Source organism: Tenrec ecaudatus, chromosome 6 (assembly GCF_050624435.1).
Source record: "Tenrec ecaudatus isolate mTenEca1 chromosome 6, mTenEca1.hap1, whole genome shotgun sequence".
In the NCBI taxonomy this organism is placed as follows: Eukaryota; Metazoa; Chordata; class Mammalia; order Afrosoricida; family Tenrecidae; genus Tenrec; species Tenrec ecaudatus.
Window position 1 is genome coordinate 64,560,131 of NC_134535.1, and position 17,405 is coordinate 64,577,535.

The following is a 17,405-nucleotide window of genomic DNA, read 5'->3' on the forward strand; positions in this document are numbered from 1 at the left end:
TTTACTAAAGGAGGCATTTTCCTGAAGTGGCTATGAGCACGGAAACGGAAGCTGAGACAGCGCGAGCTGTCGCCCAGGATGCGTTGTCACGGTCGGGCCTTCAGCACGTTTCTTAAGCTCTCTGTGCTCAGACTCCCTCACCTACCAAGATGGGGGAGTGGGAATTCTTCCTGGAGCAATTGTGAACAGCAGGCGATATAGGCTTCGAAGCAAACAGAAAACACAATTTAATTGTTAGCTAATTCACAATGTAATTGCTAGCTTTTATTATGCTTATCAGAAAGTGGTGATAGAACCTCTTGGGAAGATTAATCTCCAAAGAACAAGTTCCATAGCTTGTGGAACCACTCTTTCTCGAAAAGCTCTCTCGACTACTAGCGATAACGGGGTGTGGTTTTATTTGGGTAACTGAAGAGTGTTCCTTATTCTCATTCTCATGGGGAGTGTGGGAACAGCCTCTTGATTCTACTTGCTTTTATGAACAAATATGGAAAGCTATTGACATTGCTCTAAATTGAGAAATTTGCACAATGCGTACGCTTCGGCAGAATACACAGCTCTTGAGTTTTTCACATAATACCTTCATTGGCGCTGCTGGTGACTACTTGCATATGAAATTTTTTAAATCTCCTGGCTTCGGCAGCACAGCATTCCTCACTGATTGAAACAAGCTAACAGCCCTTAACGAGGAAGAACAATTAAAATGCATTCACTGATGTTTGCACTTCTGCTTCAAAGGCCAGCCATTTGTTTGTGTTAGGTATGATGTGCTTTGTTGATTAAGGTCATTAGTGAATATAAATGAATGATAATAGGTTTGACTATCTCAGGTTGATATTTACACAGCTTGAATTTTGTAGCAGGGAAGGAAAGCCGAGGCCATACTGTCACGGATGCCCATATCCAACTCATCCATTCTCTCCTGAGCCAACCCAGGATTCTCCTACATGGGAGCAATGTAGATGGAAATCTCAGTCGTGCAACTCCTAGTTATTTGGGTTTGCAGCAGATACAATCAAGTGCCATCCCGCCAACAAGACACCTACCACAGTGAGCATGTGTCTGCCTCAGGAGAGCGTACACTTGATATTCTAACCAAGCAGCACAGTTCAAACTGCTATGACCTTTTAGCTCCACTTCACAGAGACCTGAAAAACCAATGATAGTTTTCTAAATTCAGATTTTAAAATGAGAGGTTGGGTTTCTATTTTTTCTTTATTGCTCGAACTTGGCATCGTCACTTTAGATATACAAGTTTTCCCGAATAACTGATAACAAAGCTTTACTGCCTCTCTTCCTATATCAAGGTTTATGGCCACCACTCAATGTCTTTGCTCGGCGCCCCCATTCGCTGCCTCCTTTCTAACACTGAGGCCCCCTGGCGGTGTGGCAGCAGCTCCTCGGGGGAAAGCCTGGGCTTTCTACTGCTGTAAACAGTCTCAGAAACCCACGGGTGTCGCCATGAGTCAGCACTGACTGGATGGCAGTGAGTTTTCTCATCCTTAGTTTCTATAGCAACAGGCCATTTTAGGTGTGGTGAACCAAGGCAAAAGCCACGCCTGCTTTTTATTTGTTTTCTTTTAAGTCTCTTGGTGATGAGTTGAGACCAGAGCTTTAAACTGAGGGGGAAAAAAGTTAAAAAATAAAAATAAAACCCAATCTGATATGTTTCTAATACAAAGGAAGCAATTGGCCAGGAAACACAAGAGTCCACTCTCACACGAATATTAGAATATTGTACATCATTGAGCAAAGCCAAATCTATACTAACATGTTGAAAACCACGCCAGTACCAACTCACAGCAAGCACGTGCCTGTCCGAGGGGAACTGTGCTCTACTGAGTTTCCAGGGATGGATCTTCTTAAAACACAACTCACCGCCATTGAGTTCATTCCAACTCACAGCAGCTCCATAGGACAGGGCGGCACTGCCCTCAGGAGTCTGGGAGACCAATTCTGTAGGGGAGTAGAAAGCCTCTTCTCTCTCCTGAGGAGTGGCTGGTAGGCTCGACCGACTGACCTTTTAGTGAGCAACTCAACATGCACCCATCACACCCCAAGTCCTGTAAGGAGACTTTCCCTGGGGTGTGTCTGTATCAACTCTTATCTTGCAAGAAATAAACGGAGAGAGGAATGAGCAGAAGAGGGACCTGCTGCTAGGCCCGAACAGCCAGCCCAAAGGGCGAGGTACGCCTTTCTTCTCAAGTCTCTGGAGAGACGTCCCACCTCCAGCTTAGTGCATCATTCTTTGCACTACCCAGGGACTCCTCTTGGGACACACCTGGAAGCAGGAAAGTGATGTCTTGCACAAGGGAATGTCACAAAGCCCTGGGTGGGCTAAAAGGCCATGTCACAGAGGGGACCCTCTCATCACCTCTCCCAGCTACCTACTGACCTTCTGCTACTGCCTGGGCTGCCATCGAGGGCCGGGTGGCTTCCAGACCCATCCCCCCTCTGGTCATGGTGCCCTGACTGAGCAGTAAGTGCGCCGGTTGCCCGGGCTTTCCACTTCCTGTGTCTGCACACAGATCCAGCGCAGGGATTCTGTCTGTGCCCAGTTTGGCTGATTGGCAGCAAAGAACAGACATTAGAGCCCACTCACAGCAAGGCCTCTGCCTCTCTAGTCATCACCCCCTGCTGTTAGGGAAGACAGCACGGGGAAGAGCTGACAGGACGTAAATGAGGAAACATGACAACCTTTCCGGTCCCCTCTCTCTGCCTCTGAGGAAAGAACGGAAGACAAAGGCAGCCAAGGGTAAGCTGTGGCGAGTGACAGTGCAGGGGCCCAGAGGGCTTGGCTGCCCCGCCATCTGGAAAATGGAGCTAATGGCCACCACCGCAGTGCTCTGGGCCTGGATCACGTGATGCCTGATGTGTGGGGTCCATTTTCCACTTAGGCTTTTGAAGTGTCCCCGTGGTTACGTGTTCCGCTGCAATACACATAGTTGGCAGTTCGAAACTGTCATAGTCTCAGAAATCCCCAAGGGTTTCTATGAGTCTGCATTGACTCGATGGCAGTGAGTTTGGTTGGTTGGTTGGTTGTTGCATGTTTGATAGTAAACCTCATGACCTTCTACGGTAAGGAAACATCAGACAAAAGTTTAAACTTGTGAGCCAAAGAGCTGTCTTTTGTCCCCTCCTTTTCTTACATCAGGAAAGGGGAGAATTGACAGGTGCAAGGTCATTCCTACAAACCTAAACAGTTGTGAACAAAACCCTCCCACACACGAATGGAAACCCGGCAGGGCAGAGCTGAATCCTGAACACAACTTCTGCGCCCTGCCGTCCATAGTATTCAGTCACAAGCCGCGCCCACTTTAGGCATTCCGTTTGTCACCCGTGAGTACAAGGAGCCCCATCCCAGTCTAGAGCCAGCAGCTGGCGGCTTAGAGCCAATGGACTACCCTGCTCCTCATCCGAGCTACTGGAAGAGAATCCACCATAAAGATTTGGAAACTCCAGGTGGTAATTTATAAATCACCTTTATTTCCTTCTGCTGGTTGACCACACTAATGAGACAGGATAATCAAGCTCATCTTTTTCTCCAAGTGCTGCTGCCTGTTTCTCTTTCTGGCTCATTATCTCTGTGTAAATAATTGAGCCTTGTCATATCTGGTACTTGTTATCAGGACTTCAGTATCTATGAGTGATCAATTCATACAGGATCAATTCATACAGTTTTCTGATGAAGTACTACTTCAAAGAATAGATTCCAATATGTCAGGATTTTCAAAGCCAGTTGTAACATTCCAAGTTATTGAATATAATCCTATATTTATGAAAGAAACGATTACTTGGCATAATTACACATTTCTAATTGTATAGTACATAAATATATTTTCAGTATCAAATTAGGTTTCCTAATAATTTCTATTGCCTCCAGAAGCCAATCTGAATCAGCAGGAATTTTCTAGTTCCCACGCTTTTTTTTTTAGAGCGAATAAAATGTCTCAATGGTCTTCTGTAACCATTTCCAAAATGATAGCAAGTCAAATGCAACAAGCCTTACCTTTGAATACGATTTCCCTATTTCTAACCTAATCCTACAATACTATCAAATTGACCCATTTTATCTTGCTTCTTTCTTAATGAAGGTAATAAACAGATGAGTTGACTCCAAGAAAAACTGTGCTCCTGTGAACATTGAGAAAGATGGGCAAAATGTAAACTATCCCTGTTAAGTTCCAAGAGGCACTGCGTAGAAGGCCAAGTGGAAGTAATCTGCAATTGACCATGTTCCTGACGTGTGTTATTTGGCAGGAGTCCTCACTGGAGGAACGCGCCCCATCCTGACAGGACAGGGCACCTCCTAATGGTTTTGTACCACTAACACAGTCAAAGTTCACTCAGCAGCAGCAGAGTCCCACTGGAAAGTGAGATCTGAATGAAGACACGTCAGTCCATATGTCAGACCGTGGAATGGCAGGCCACTCACCTGGAAAAGGCTCATTGTCGGAGGCTGCCTCCACCCTCTCATTGCGCTGCCGTAACTTCCTTCGTAACAATCCTACTGAGACAAAACCGTGATGGTGGCTTTAGAGCAGGAATGGCCCAGCCTATGTACCCGACAGTGACAGTGCTGCAGTGATCTACCACAGTGGAAAAGCCTGGATCACAAGGAATGACTTTGAGTTTGCATAGCAACTTGCCAGCATCTATATGAAGTGCTGAGTGGAAAAATTGAATGCCCCAGGATCAGGAATTTCAGAGATGAAAAGATATGGATCCGGCTTTTAAAGAATTCAGGATGGCAACACAACTATAAATAATGAGGAACCTGGAGGGCAGTGTGTTGAGTGGGCTAAGTTAAACCAAAATACTGTAGGGTCCCACTGTGATAAAAGTTATAAACATACATCTAGAAAGAATTGCTCTTTGATGGCTGTTAGGACTGGGAGGGGGAGCAAGAGTGAATCACTTCCTCAATAGTAGACGCTTGTTATTTTGGGTGATGGGAAAGACAGTACCAAATAAAGGTAGCTTGCACACCTTGATGAATGTAAACAAAGACAGAAGTACACAAGAAAAAGGGACACCTTTGGAAAATGTATAACATCCCCCCCAATAATAGTAACAACCAAAAATATGTATAGTCTTACATACATAGAAAGATATGCATACATGTCCATAGGGAGGCATGGTGAGTGCATCACTTACAGGTGTATGTAATATGTAGTTGTGTGTGCTGAATATATATCTACAAATATAATAAACCACATAAGGTATAAAGTTATAGAAGCTTCCTGGACATATCCAGACGACTTGTGGAATTAGTGCACTGGGCTAACAGGCACAGGATTACAGTCCTATGGGATAACTTAGTCAATTGGCATAACGCAGTTCATGAAGTTCATGTCTATGCCCCAGTTGGGTGAGTGCCACCAGGGTCTTAAAAGCTTTCAGACAGCCATCAAAAATGTCATTATTGATCTCGACTTGTCCGGAGTAGAAGAGAATATAGGAAACCAAAGACTGAGGGAAGAAATGAACCTACAGGACGAATTGTTCCCACAAACCTTAGATGGTGCCTGGCTACCATAATTCTGACCAAAGGTGCAATAGAAGGTCCCAGTTACCATGGGAATAAAAAGTAGAACAAAATTCAAATTTGTTAAAAAGACCAGACCTTTAAAGGGACCCTTGAGATGTTACAGGAAGATGCCCATTTAACCTAAATCTGAAAACACTCCCAGAACTCATATTAGCCAGACAATAGATTGCATTGTAATATAACATTATAATATAAACAATATCGCCCGTGAGTGTGGTTTCCTTTAAACCATTCACTACAGAAGGTCAGATAGTCCACATTTACCCAGAAGCAACGATGAGAAAGCCAGGACTGGGAAGAACACTACATGCTTGGAAAGAGGAGACAGAACGGAAACAATAAGAGTGCTGCCATGAAAATTGTACCAACATCATGGACCAATTTGTATTAAACGTCTTCATGGGAACCTCATTCATGTAAACTTTCACCTAAAAAATAATCAAACAAAATATGGGGCAGGGTGGTGCCTTGGACCAAATGAATTAACATGATCAAAGCTGCAATGGGAAGGCATATGGAAATGCATGAACTGAAGAATTAAACTCTAGCTACGTAAGACGAGGAAGGAGTTTATTCTACAGCACACTTGACAATAAAGTGTTATTGAAAACATGGGATAAAGGCCAAAGAACAGAAGCCACAGTATATAACGGAGATGGGAAATCTTTACTGCCAAGGGCCTTTCTGATATGTATTACAGTGTTCATGGGGCATACAAATGAATGATCAACTTAAAAAGTAACCAACTATATTTGATCAAATATTCAATGAACTCACCCACAATGTGATGGCCGGGACTGTTTCTCTTTGACGAGGTGTGTGATGTTAGCGGATATCGATGCTTTCAGGGGCCTTATATGAATGCTCAAGGACAGGACAGCAGCACTGTAGCTCATGTCCTGTGTTGAGGGAATGGAGACCAGAGACTGGGCGGGAGAAATTAATATCTAAAGGACCTTTGGGTTTTGCTAGAATTGGAGATTGTGGAAATAGGGAACCACTGCAGGGTCACTCTGAGGGATAACATTTCGTCTTAGGCCTCTCTGAAAACAGCGTTAGCTTGAGTCTTGAGAATTGGTGGTTTGAAGTCTGTAGAGTATTCTGTCCTAGTGGTGAGGAGGCCATCGTGAAGGGCAAGTCACCAGGCAGTCACATGTACTAAAGCCTTGGGCACGAGAGCAGCCTGGATATTAGAATCATTACGATCAAAAGTAATGAAAGCCTGAATTCACGTATTGACAGCAGGAGGGGAACAAGGGACTTAAAAAAAAGAAGAAGAATTTCAGTGGTCATCTTGAAGAAACTTAGTAATTGAATGGATGTAAAAGACAATGAGGAATTGAAGGCAAAGACTACTTTGAGACTGTAGGCTGGAAGGATTTACATGAGGGTCTCCTTGATAAAAGTTGTGGTAGCAATAAAAGAGGGACTATAACTTATTTTTGAAACTGTTGACTTTGAGGAGTCAACAAAGACCTCTTTATGAGTGGGATATCAGCGGGGGAGGAAATTCAAAACTGGACGTTGAAAGACACTCAACAGATTTGAGAAGATGCGTACAGAGCTTGCATTCGAAGACTTAAAAGTGCATGAGGGAAAGTCTGAGAGTGAAAATAGAAACAAAACCGTAGACATTCTATGTTAGAAGCATCGGCGGAGCAAAGGGACCGACAGGAGTTGAGCAGACGAAGAATCCTAGAACGGAGACCCAGAGAGGGATTTTTTTTTTCACAGATGGTCACTGGCGCTAGTTGATGCGGAGGAGTTAGCGAGAGGCCATTTATTCTGGACGCTAGGGAGCCATTGGTGACTGCCGGGAACAGTGTCAGCAAGGGTGAAAGGAGAAGCCAAACTTTAAGCCGTCAGAAAATCTTCCCTAATTGGTAGATGGGGGCAGGAAGATAGGGGAGCCCACAGGAAAGCTTGGGAAAGCCACAAGAGAGGTTTTAGGGCACGGAATAACGGAGGGAATGGTAGCCGATGGAGTCAAGGACACAGCAAGGAGTTCGTGTTGAACTGGAAGGCAGAAGGTGTCCCTGTGAGAAAGGGAATAGAGAGAGAAGGGGTCATGATCCTCCGGAGAAAGTGAAGTTGAAAAGAAAGTTGGTGACGGGGCTCTTGTCAAATAGTTGGGACTTTTCAGTCTGAGAGGAAACAACAGTAGGGTTTGACCCTTAACGATATTTGAGATGGATCGTGAGGAATCAAATACGGTGTCAAAAGATTACACAGCAAAGAATTCCGTGTGCCGAGGAGCCTCCAAAAGTACTGGGAATTTAAAGTGACTTTCTCTCGCCTCTTCTGACGACTCAGAAGCAGCCGTGGAGAAAGTTCATTGGGGATTTAAAAAGATGATAAAGGTTTAGAGGGTGGAAGATGACAGGAATGAAGAGTCTCTAACGCCGAGAGAGGTGTCATCGAAATGGAAGGTGTAGCATGGAGGCAAGGAAGGAAGGCGGTGACTTTCGAACTGTGTTCCTCGGGATCCCGCAGGAGATCCCAGCTATTAGAATAATTAAGATCCAAAGTAACGAAAGCCTGAACTTGGGCATTAACAGTAGGAAGACCATGAGAGAGCTGGTAGTTCTCCCATTCCTCCTTCAACTGCAGGCGTGGTTGCAACTTGAATGTGAAGGGGCAACATTGTTTTTCAACTTTTATTTGAAGGGGGAACATTGGTCCCTAAAATATCGTCGTCATCGCGTTAGTCTTGGAAGCTATTGAGAAGGCATGGAACTAGAAGGCATGAAGGAGAAGAAGTTCGCTGGGTGAGGGCTGGGAAGGGTGGCTACGGATTCCGCTGTTGAGATCTTCCAGAGGGATCCATTCTGGTGGAAGAAGGGGCCCAGCATAAGGCTCTCGTGACAGCGAGCTGGAATGGAGCAGAATCGCTGGTAATGGACATGGAGAGAGCTGACGAGACTGAAAGCCCGCACACTAAGATGTCATCACCGTGGATGGCAAAGATGGCAAGGACATGGGCTGGTTACAACTTAGGGCAAATAGACTAAGAACCATGTCCTGAAGTCAATGAGCAAAGTGGGGGTGGGGGGTTTCAGGATGACACGGAGAGAGGACCCCATTTTTAAAGAAGTTGGCGGGAGCTACTACATGGAGAGTACAAGGAGGATCGTGAACCCTTCTCTCTCGATCCCATTCAGGGCGGGAGTAGAAGGAAACAGCTTCTGATCAGAGGCAGCTTGGAGGTCAAAGGGTTTCTGTTAAAGTAAGGGGGCAGGGGGGTGCTGAAAACTTTTTTCCCCAAAATGGTAAGTGTTCCGCATCGGACCCTACAGACAGAGTTTGCTCTAAAACAGGGACCAGCAGATTGTAGTTCAAGAGCCATAATGCGGCTTTCACTACGCCCATGTGGTTCTGAAGGAACATGGAAAATAAAAATATTATTCAGATAATGGCGATTTCACTTATTTTTAAATATATATTTATGACTCTCAAATAATGCTTAAGTTGTGAGATACAGGATTGGCTCTTCTCCTTCAAAAGTTTGCCCACCTGTCCTCTAGGATGAACTCCTAACAGACAGAGAAGATGGCCAGAGCCCAGTGGCCAGGGCTGAGACAGAGCTGTTTAGGAGTGGACCAGCTCCTGCCTGACCTAGTTTGGGGCTTAGAACAAGACAGATTACAGAAGGTGTTGACGGGGGACTTACCCACGTGTCAGAGGGATGAAGTAGAATGGACAGGATCGCTGGAGGCAGTGGTAAAGGACAAGAGCTGAAGAGACCACATTTGGGGAGGGCAGGAGAAATGGAAGGAAAACCCATGTAACAACTTTTATCATGCCAAACCAACACAAGAGTGAGGTCGGGGGCCAGCCCAGGAACCCAAGGTGAGATTGTCAGATGCCAAAGGCTAAAACATGGGGAACCAAATAAGCCAAGAGCAGAAGCCCACCTAGCCCAGCTCCTTTTTAGTAAACACAAGGAGATTAAACGAGTTAGCTCAAGGTCTCCTAACTGGGTGCGGAGTGGCAGAGCGGGGGCTAGAATCAAGACACACTACCCCCAAAACCTCTCTCCCCACAGCCCCACAACTATCCTTAGTTTAGAGAAACAGGTAGGAGACAACATTGGTGTTAATGATGGCAATGTAACAAATACTGGGAGATATGTTTCTCTTGTTGATCTAGCTAAGCTCTTCCTAGAAAACTACCCTTTTCAATAGCTTCCCCCACCACACCCCCCCAGACAGAAACTTTTGGAAATTCCGGTTTTCCTCGTGCTTGTTCTAACCCGAATTCGCTCTTTCTCCTGCTTCTCCCTCTAGTGTCGTTAGCCTCTAGCACAGTTGGCTTGGCTGGGCAGGTTGTTCACACGGAAACCACGGAGGTGGTGCTGACGGCAGATCCCGTCACAGGATTCGGGATACAGCTGCAGGGCAGCGTGTTCGCCACGGAGACCCTCTCCTCCCCACCCCTGATTTCCTACATTGAAGCTGACAGCCCAGCCGAGAGGTGAGACGCGCTCCCCCACCGCATCTCTCTGCCCTGCGTTTCTGGTGCTGATGAATTATGGAACAGTGCTCGATGCAGGGAATGCGAAATAGGATGAGCCCCCTGTTCTGGCAATAACATTTCATGTTCTTGATCAAGTTTTCGAAGAATAATGATCAGGGACACCTTTCTGTAGGCTTTGTCCATCAGGGGACCAGAAGCTATAATAATTAAAAAGGAGAAAACCCACTTAAGGAAAAAAAAAATCTCTGAAGTTCAAACTTTAATAATTTCTCTGCCACAGGGGACTGACTGTACAGTCTTCGTTACTCCACATGAATTGAGATCAGATTCGAACAAATGCCATGGTGCTGAATGATTCATGGCTTGTCTAGGAAGCTTCAAGTTTCTCTTGTGCCCATAAGTAGCAATGAAATACAATGGGCAAGATACTGCGGCTGCAGTGTGACCAAATACGATCCCTGAGTGGTGCAAAGAGCTCATCTGGAATCCACTAGCCAAACGTTTGGCAGTTTGAATCCACCCAGAGACGACTTGGGGCCCAAGCCTGGGCTACTGCTTCTGAAAGAGGGGAGGCTTGACCCCTAAGCAGCAGTGTGACCCTGCATACAGGGGATTTCCATGAATTAGAGTTGACGAAACACATTGAACACCCACTATGTGATGCCCACTCACTGTCCTTGAGTCAATACCACTCATAGCAACCCTCCAGGACAGGGTAGACGTGCCCCCCTTGACTTTCTGAAGCAGTAAGTTTTTACTTTGTTGGGGCAGCTGATGGTTTCAAACTGCTGACCTTGTAGTTAGCACCCCAACCTATAACCACTGTGCCACCAGGGTACCTGTGAAGTCTACAGTATTGATTTTATAAGGAAAAATGGTGATGCTTTTGTGCAAGAATCCTATAGGTAGATTGGAGAGTTTGGATAATACACAATTTTTAACTCTGCCTACAACCTTTTAACATGTGGTTCTAATTGTAGGTGTGGGGTGCTCCAGATTGGCGACCGAGTGATGGTCATTAATGGGATTCAGACTGAAGACAGCACCTTCGAGGAAGCCAACCAGCTCCTCCGGGACTCTTCCATCACTAACAAGGTCACGCTGGAAATTGAATTTGATGTCGCAGGTAGGCTCACGTAGTCTCAGCTCAGAGGCGGAGTCGGAAACATGAGAATGAATTGAATTGATTAAGTAGAGTGTGGAGCATTTTTCAAATAATGAAGTGTGACTTTGTTGCGGAGGTTTAGGGGTGTCATTTTGCATGGAACGCTCTTTTTGTAACACTCATCAAAGCATCACTGAAAATAATTGTGACAAATTGAATATGTAATAGCCACCATGATAGCAGTTATTAAACAGCAGATTCATGTCAACCTTAGTCTTTCTGACTCTCCCCATCGGCTAGAGAAAGGATCTTCTTCTGTCACAGAGGCTAGAAAAGCTTCTCTTGCCCCTTCCCACAATCTCTGTATTCTGCGGAGAACGTGGTCAAGTTCTGTGAGGAGCAGGGAGAAATCATTCGTTCAGAGGGTGCATTTGACCCCCATAGGAAAACATTTGGTTTGTAACAAGAGGCACTGGTTGCCATTGAAGAACACCATCCTTACACAGTGAAATACTAGACCATAGACCAAATGACAACCCTTACCAATCAGTCCATATGTGCTCTGGGCACATGATGTCATCCGACCCAAAGTTCACAAGCCTATGCCAGCTAGGAGCCGTCCTGGTGCAGCACTTAAGTTCTTGGCTGCTAACCCAAACGTCCACTATTGGACCCCACCCAGAGACTCAGCGAGAGAAAAGACCTCACCTCTGTTCTCATAAAGAGCAGCCTGGGAAACCTGAGGGGGACAGTTCTATTCTGTCCTGTAGGGTCAATGGGAGTCCAAATTGACTCAACGACACATAACACATGCCAGTTAACCTTCTAGAAATGGAAAACAGGTACGAAAAGCCCCGTCCTCATGGATCATGAGGCCGCCCAGGAAGGCAGTGTCATTTGTGAAAATCTCCATTTGGATACTGATAAGAAGTCTGAGTAAAAGGAAGCAGAACATGGGATTGGGGACTCACCGCGGGAGAGCTCTTTTGGTGGGAGGATTCTCCAGGACGTGACATCTGAGCAGGCGTTGAAGGTTACTGAGGAGCCAGCCCCTCCGGGATCTGGGAGGAAAGCATTCACTCGGCAGACAGAGTAGACAGCATAAAGGGTGAGAGCCGGATTGATAAGCTTGATGTGTTTTAGAAATCGCTAGAAGAGGCTGCTGCTGCTGAAATATCATGGGATTAAAGCCGGGTGTGGAGACAGGATAGACTTTGGGTTTGGAAATGGGTTTGGGGCGATTGGTATTGGCCAAAGCCTTGTCACATCTCAGTATAGATTATGTGCGAAGTGTCATGAGACCATTTTGTGCAGAGGAGTGAGAAGTTCACTTGAAGGTTTCAGAAAGATTTAGAAAGGTCCCTCTCAGCGGGAGGCAGGTGACTATCGTCCCAGCAGGCAAGCTCTGGGAAGAGCAGTTGATGGAGCAGAGGTTCCATCTACATAGTGAAATCCCTCACAATGCTGGCCAGACTTCCAATGAGGGAAAACGAACCCAAACCAGCTGCCCTTGACACGTGGAGCACCTTCCTGCCGACGAATGAAGTGGCCTCTTCTCTGAAGTGACCTCGGCTCGTTTGCTCGCTTGCTATGTCGCCTGCTCCAAGAAGCCTTCCGTGATTGTCCATTCCTCTGTTTCCACTTGCCTGGGTTAATGTTTCCTCGTAGCCCTTCCTGTGTCCTGATGTTGTGCTTTTGTATTTCTTGGTTTATTGTCTCTTGTCTAGTGGAACATCTAGGATGACAGGGGTCATCCTTTTTTTTTTTTTTACATTTGTTCACAAATGTATCCCTCATGCCTCAAATGGTGCATGAAGTACAGGCAGTGAAGGCAAGATTTGATGAATGGATGGATGGATGGATGGATGAGGGAAGTGTTTTTTGGCTCTCTGGAGGGACCAGGATCAGGATCAAGAACAGAAATCATGCCTGCTGTTTCTGTCCCTCTCGGTGCTGGTTTGTCCCATACATGACCTCCGTTTGTCTCTGTAGACAAGCCTTGTCTGACTTTTTATTGTACATGATTCTCCTATTCCCTGGTAAAGTACCCAGGACCAACCAGCTCTAATCCCTAACTCCCCAGAGAAAGGACATGATTGACCCTGCTTGTATTTGGTGTCATCCCCGTCCCTCCCAGCTACCTACGGCCAGGTAGGAACGAGGCGTTTGAAGAAGGAGGCTGGGTCACTTCTCTGAGAATGCGCTCATGGCCATCGCACAACCTTCGTGGCCAGAGGAATCTCAGATTCCAGGGCCTTCAGCTCTTTATGCGTGGGGAAACTGCGGTGCTGCTGGGGAACTCACGCTCTTACAGCCAGGTGAACAGCAGGTCCCAGGCCTGCTGACTTACATCTTGTCTTCTCCCCACCCTGATGCATTACTGCGAGTTAGCCAGCATGCAGCAAGGAGAGCAAGATTTCTCGGCCTCCACACCATGTCCTCCTCTGTGGTGAGAGGCGGCTGCCCGGTGCATGGCAGCATCTGGAGCAGCATCTACCCACTGTCTTGGAGCCCTGGGTTACGAGTTGGGCTGCTAACTGCCAGGTCAGCAACTTAAAACCACCAGCCTCTCCCAGGGAGAAAGACGAGGCTTTCTAGTCCCTTAAGGACTTACAAGTCTTGGAAACTCACCAGTGCACTTATACACTGTCCTATAAAGTCACTGTGAATCGGCACCAACTTGATGGCAGTGAGTTTGGTGTTTTGTTTGTCTGGACCGACTACATTCCACCAGGGAAGCAGCCAGCACAAGATGACCTCCTTCCTCAGGAACATCTATGGATCTTTGGGGTATCGGTGCATTTCATTTTGCGTTTCTCCTCATCATTTGTTAACTATCTGTTTAATGCATTCTTAATTTATGTGAGTATTTCAATATTTGTTGGTTAAGTGCTTTAAATTCTTTAGTTCAAGCAACCTAAGAAAAAGAACTATGTCGATCGTACCCACTCTGTTCTATGCCCAGCTTACATGGATGGGCCAGGAAAGAGGAGCCTCGGTCCTTGAGTTTTTAAAAAAATCACCAGCCCATTTCAAATTGTGTAGAGAGTGTCTAGAACAAGACCAGAAAAATCATTTCCCATTCTGTCCATCCATCATCTTAGCTCACAGCCAATATCGCAAATTAATCTGAAGGACCACCTGCGCTCTCTACGGAGCAGAAACTCAGCGTCAGATTCCTCCGTATGCACTCTCATTAGTCATTCCAGTCTTTGGAATCTGTTGGCATCAGAAAAATATTTTTTTAGCCAATCGAGATCTGGGGACCTTGGGAGGGAATCTCGGGATGTGCGCCTGTCCTAAGACTTCCCTGTTAGATCCCACTTGTCCTCACAGATATGTTAGGCCTGCTTATAAATCCTCCAACCCTTGAGCTCCGAGCTAAGCTCTCTGTGGAATATTTTAAATGATGTCCAAAGGGGCTAAAAAGCTTGAGCATAACTACACTTTTACCTTAACCTATTTCTTAAAATATTAAACGTGTGAAATATTACCAAGCAAACAGCATTGGGGTAACATTAATAGAACGTCTTTCTTTCTTCCTTCCTTCCTTTAGTTTGAGGTGCTTATCACTTTATCACTCTACTGAAATCAAATTTAAATCTTGCGCTGTTTCACCCAAGGTCTTTACCCTACATATAACTTACTAAAGTGACTGTGTTAGACAGGGTTCTCGAGAGAAACAAAACCAGGACACTAGTAATTGTGCATATATTTATATAGATAGATAACATAAGAAATAAACAGTTAACTAATCTATAAAGCAGCGCAAATGCCAGGTACAACTCCCTCCCGTGAGACAGCTAGTACACCGGCAGTCCTGCAAGTCTTGAGAGCCACAGGGTTGTCCTCTGTGGAGCAATTCAGGCTATCTGATTACAGGCAGCAAACAGCAAGCAGGTCACTGAGCCTCAGCCAGATGACAGGGTCCAATGGTCCTCAGTTCAACAGATGTACCTTCCAGTGGCGTGGTGAAGCAGGCCTTGAAGGAACCTCAAGTTACAGCGACACAGTCCATGGATAGGCATCCCACAGATAGTGTAGCTTGCCAATGGAGGCACAGAACGAGCAAGGCAGCCACACACTCGTCCAATGATCAAAGAGCAAGAGAGAGAGAGGCCATAAATGGCTCATCAAGCCATTGAACTCTCTGCCCTGCAAATAATCTCACATGTGTTCATTGGCCATGTTGACACAACAAACCTACCTATCACAATGACACTCAGAGAGCTATCACCTGTGTCGGTAGAGGGCTGTGTGCTATGATGCTGACTAAAGACCGACTAAGAAGAAAGCCTGGCGATCTACTTCCACAAACCAGCCAAGGAAAACCGTGTGCATCACAGCGAGGGGGTGATTCACAACCGATGGTGGAAACCCGGTGCAAGTGGTGCCTGCCTGGTTTCACCATGAGTGGGGCCAGTTCCTCACAGTAACAGCCATAATCAACACACAGGCACAATATGCGTTTTCTTTATTCAGTACCCAAACTCACTGCCTCAAGTCAACCCCAACCCATGGCAAGCCTACCGGACAGAGCAGAACTGCCCCCTAGTAGATGTCTCCAGCAGCAGACCACCTCATCTTTCTCCCTCAGCGTGGCTCATGGGTTTGAACTGTTGGCCTTGTGGTAAGCAGCCCAACAAGTAACTCACTATTCCACCAGGACCCTTGTCTTTTGACTACCAATCTACAATTGAGGCCATGAATATTTGAAGTTTCTACTTTAATTCTGAAATTACTTTGGTGGTGGGAAAAATACCACTATGTTCCAATGAAAATCCTATCAACTAGATGTTTGCCATCATGGCTAGCAAATCAGAGTGCCTTCTGATGAGTAGATGAAAGTTAATTATTTACATTTATCCCTTAGTTAGTTTTTGTTTTGTTTTTCCAAAACTCAAAATGCGTTCAGGTTGATAAATTAGGATTTGGTGTTATCTTACTGAGCCAACAACAAATGAATTGGGCAACAAAGCAACCAATTGGAAAGAAGAAAGCATTGGCTTACCCAAATGTGCTTTTAATTATAGTATTAACAAAGATAAAGAAAAGCCAGGAAAGCACAAAAAAAATCACATGGGGCTCAAACTAAATAAACATCGTTTATTCTCAGAGTCTATTTACTTAAGCTAAGCCTACCTTTTCCCAAATACGGATTTTTCTCCACTTTCCTGGCATTCATATTTTTTTAAGAAACCTCTACATAAACGTACCTGTGGTTTAGCAACCAAATAGCTACATGAGAAAATACACACAAACTCCAAATATAAAATAAATCATGTTGACATTTAAAGATTAAATTGAAGCTGCAGCCCGATCAAAGAGATTCATTTGCTGTTATTTGCTTATCATTATGAATATTTCAAATCTGATGTCGTCAAGAGTGATCCATTACTGTTTTCCAGGAAGTGATAATATCTCCTCAAGTGTCATTAGCAATGCTAATCTTGGTCAGGGTTGCCTGCATTAAAGATGTATAAAAGCAAGCTGTTGCCACAGCAACCACTCTCGGTCCGTGTTTTCCAGCACTAAGACTCAAAGACCTCACTACTGTGCGTGCGCAGCAGTCAGGGTAAGAGTTTATGCACACACATCGTGGCTGTGGCTGTTGTCGGTGCCTCTTTGAGGATCCCGACACATGGCAACCCCGTGTGCGCAGCAGAACTGCTCCTAAAGGATTTCAAGAGTCTGATCTTTCAGGAACAGGCTGAGAGAGGGCCAGGCCTGTCTTCCAAGGCATCTCTGGGCGGGTTGGAACCACCAACCTTGTGGTTAATACTAGAGCACTTAACTGTTGGTACCGCCCAGGAACTCCCAAACATACATACTGTATATACTCGTGTATAAGCCGAGTTTTTCAGCACATTGTTAATGCAGTTGTTGTGGTAAAATTAGGTGCTTCGGCTGATAATCGGGTATATACTCAAGTATATACGGTATATGCACTGAGCTATCCTCCCCAGATACAGAGAACTTCTCAACTCAGAAAATAACACAACTGTCCAGCATATATGACATAATTCCATAAACAGTGAAGTCATTTGCCTTTAGGATCTTCCTGCTCATTTATGTAAGGCCCATCTACCCAAGCAATAAAATCATTTAGCCATGCCAAACTCTTAAAACGTGTGTGCTGGGAGGGGTGGGACTAGGGGCGGACCAATCTGCAGAGCTCCTCTCAAACATCCCCGTGTGTGTCAGAGATCTTTGCGCTGCAAGCTGCAGAAATGCTCTCCAGCTCGTGGAGGCCGAGAAGAAGCAGGTTTTAGA

At 45.5% G+C, this 17,405-nt stretch overlaps 1 protein-coding gene across 5 annotated transcripts in view; it reads left to right on the top strand.

Moving 5' to 3' along the window:
- GRIP1 (glutamate receptor interacting protein 1) overlaps positions 1 to 17,405 on the top strand; it is a 477,907-nt gene that overhangs the window by 360,737 nt on the left and 99,765 nt on the right. For all 5 annotated transcript variants that reach the window (XM_075552787.1, XM_075552788.1, XM_075552790.1 and 2 more), the window contains 2 exons: positions 9,838 to 10,024; positions 11,008 to 11,153. In XM_075552787.1, the coding sequence (XP_075408902.1) occupies positions 9,838 to 10,024; positions 11,008 to 11,153 (333 nt within the window). The remainder of the gene's footprint in view (positions 1 to 9,837; positions 10,025 to 11,007; positions 11,154 to 17,405) is intronic.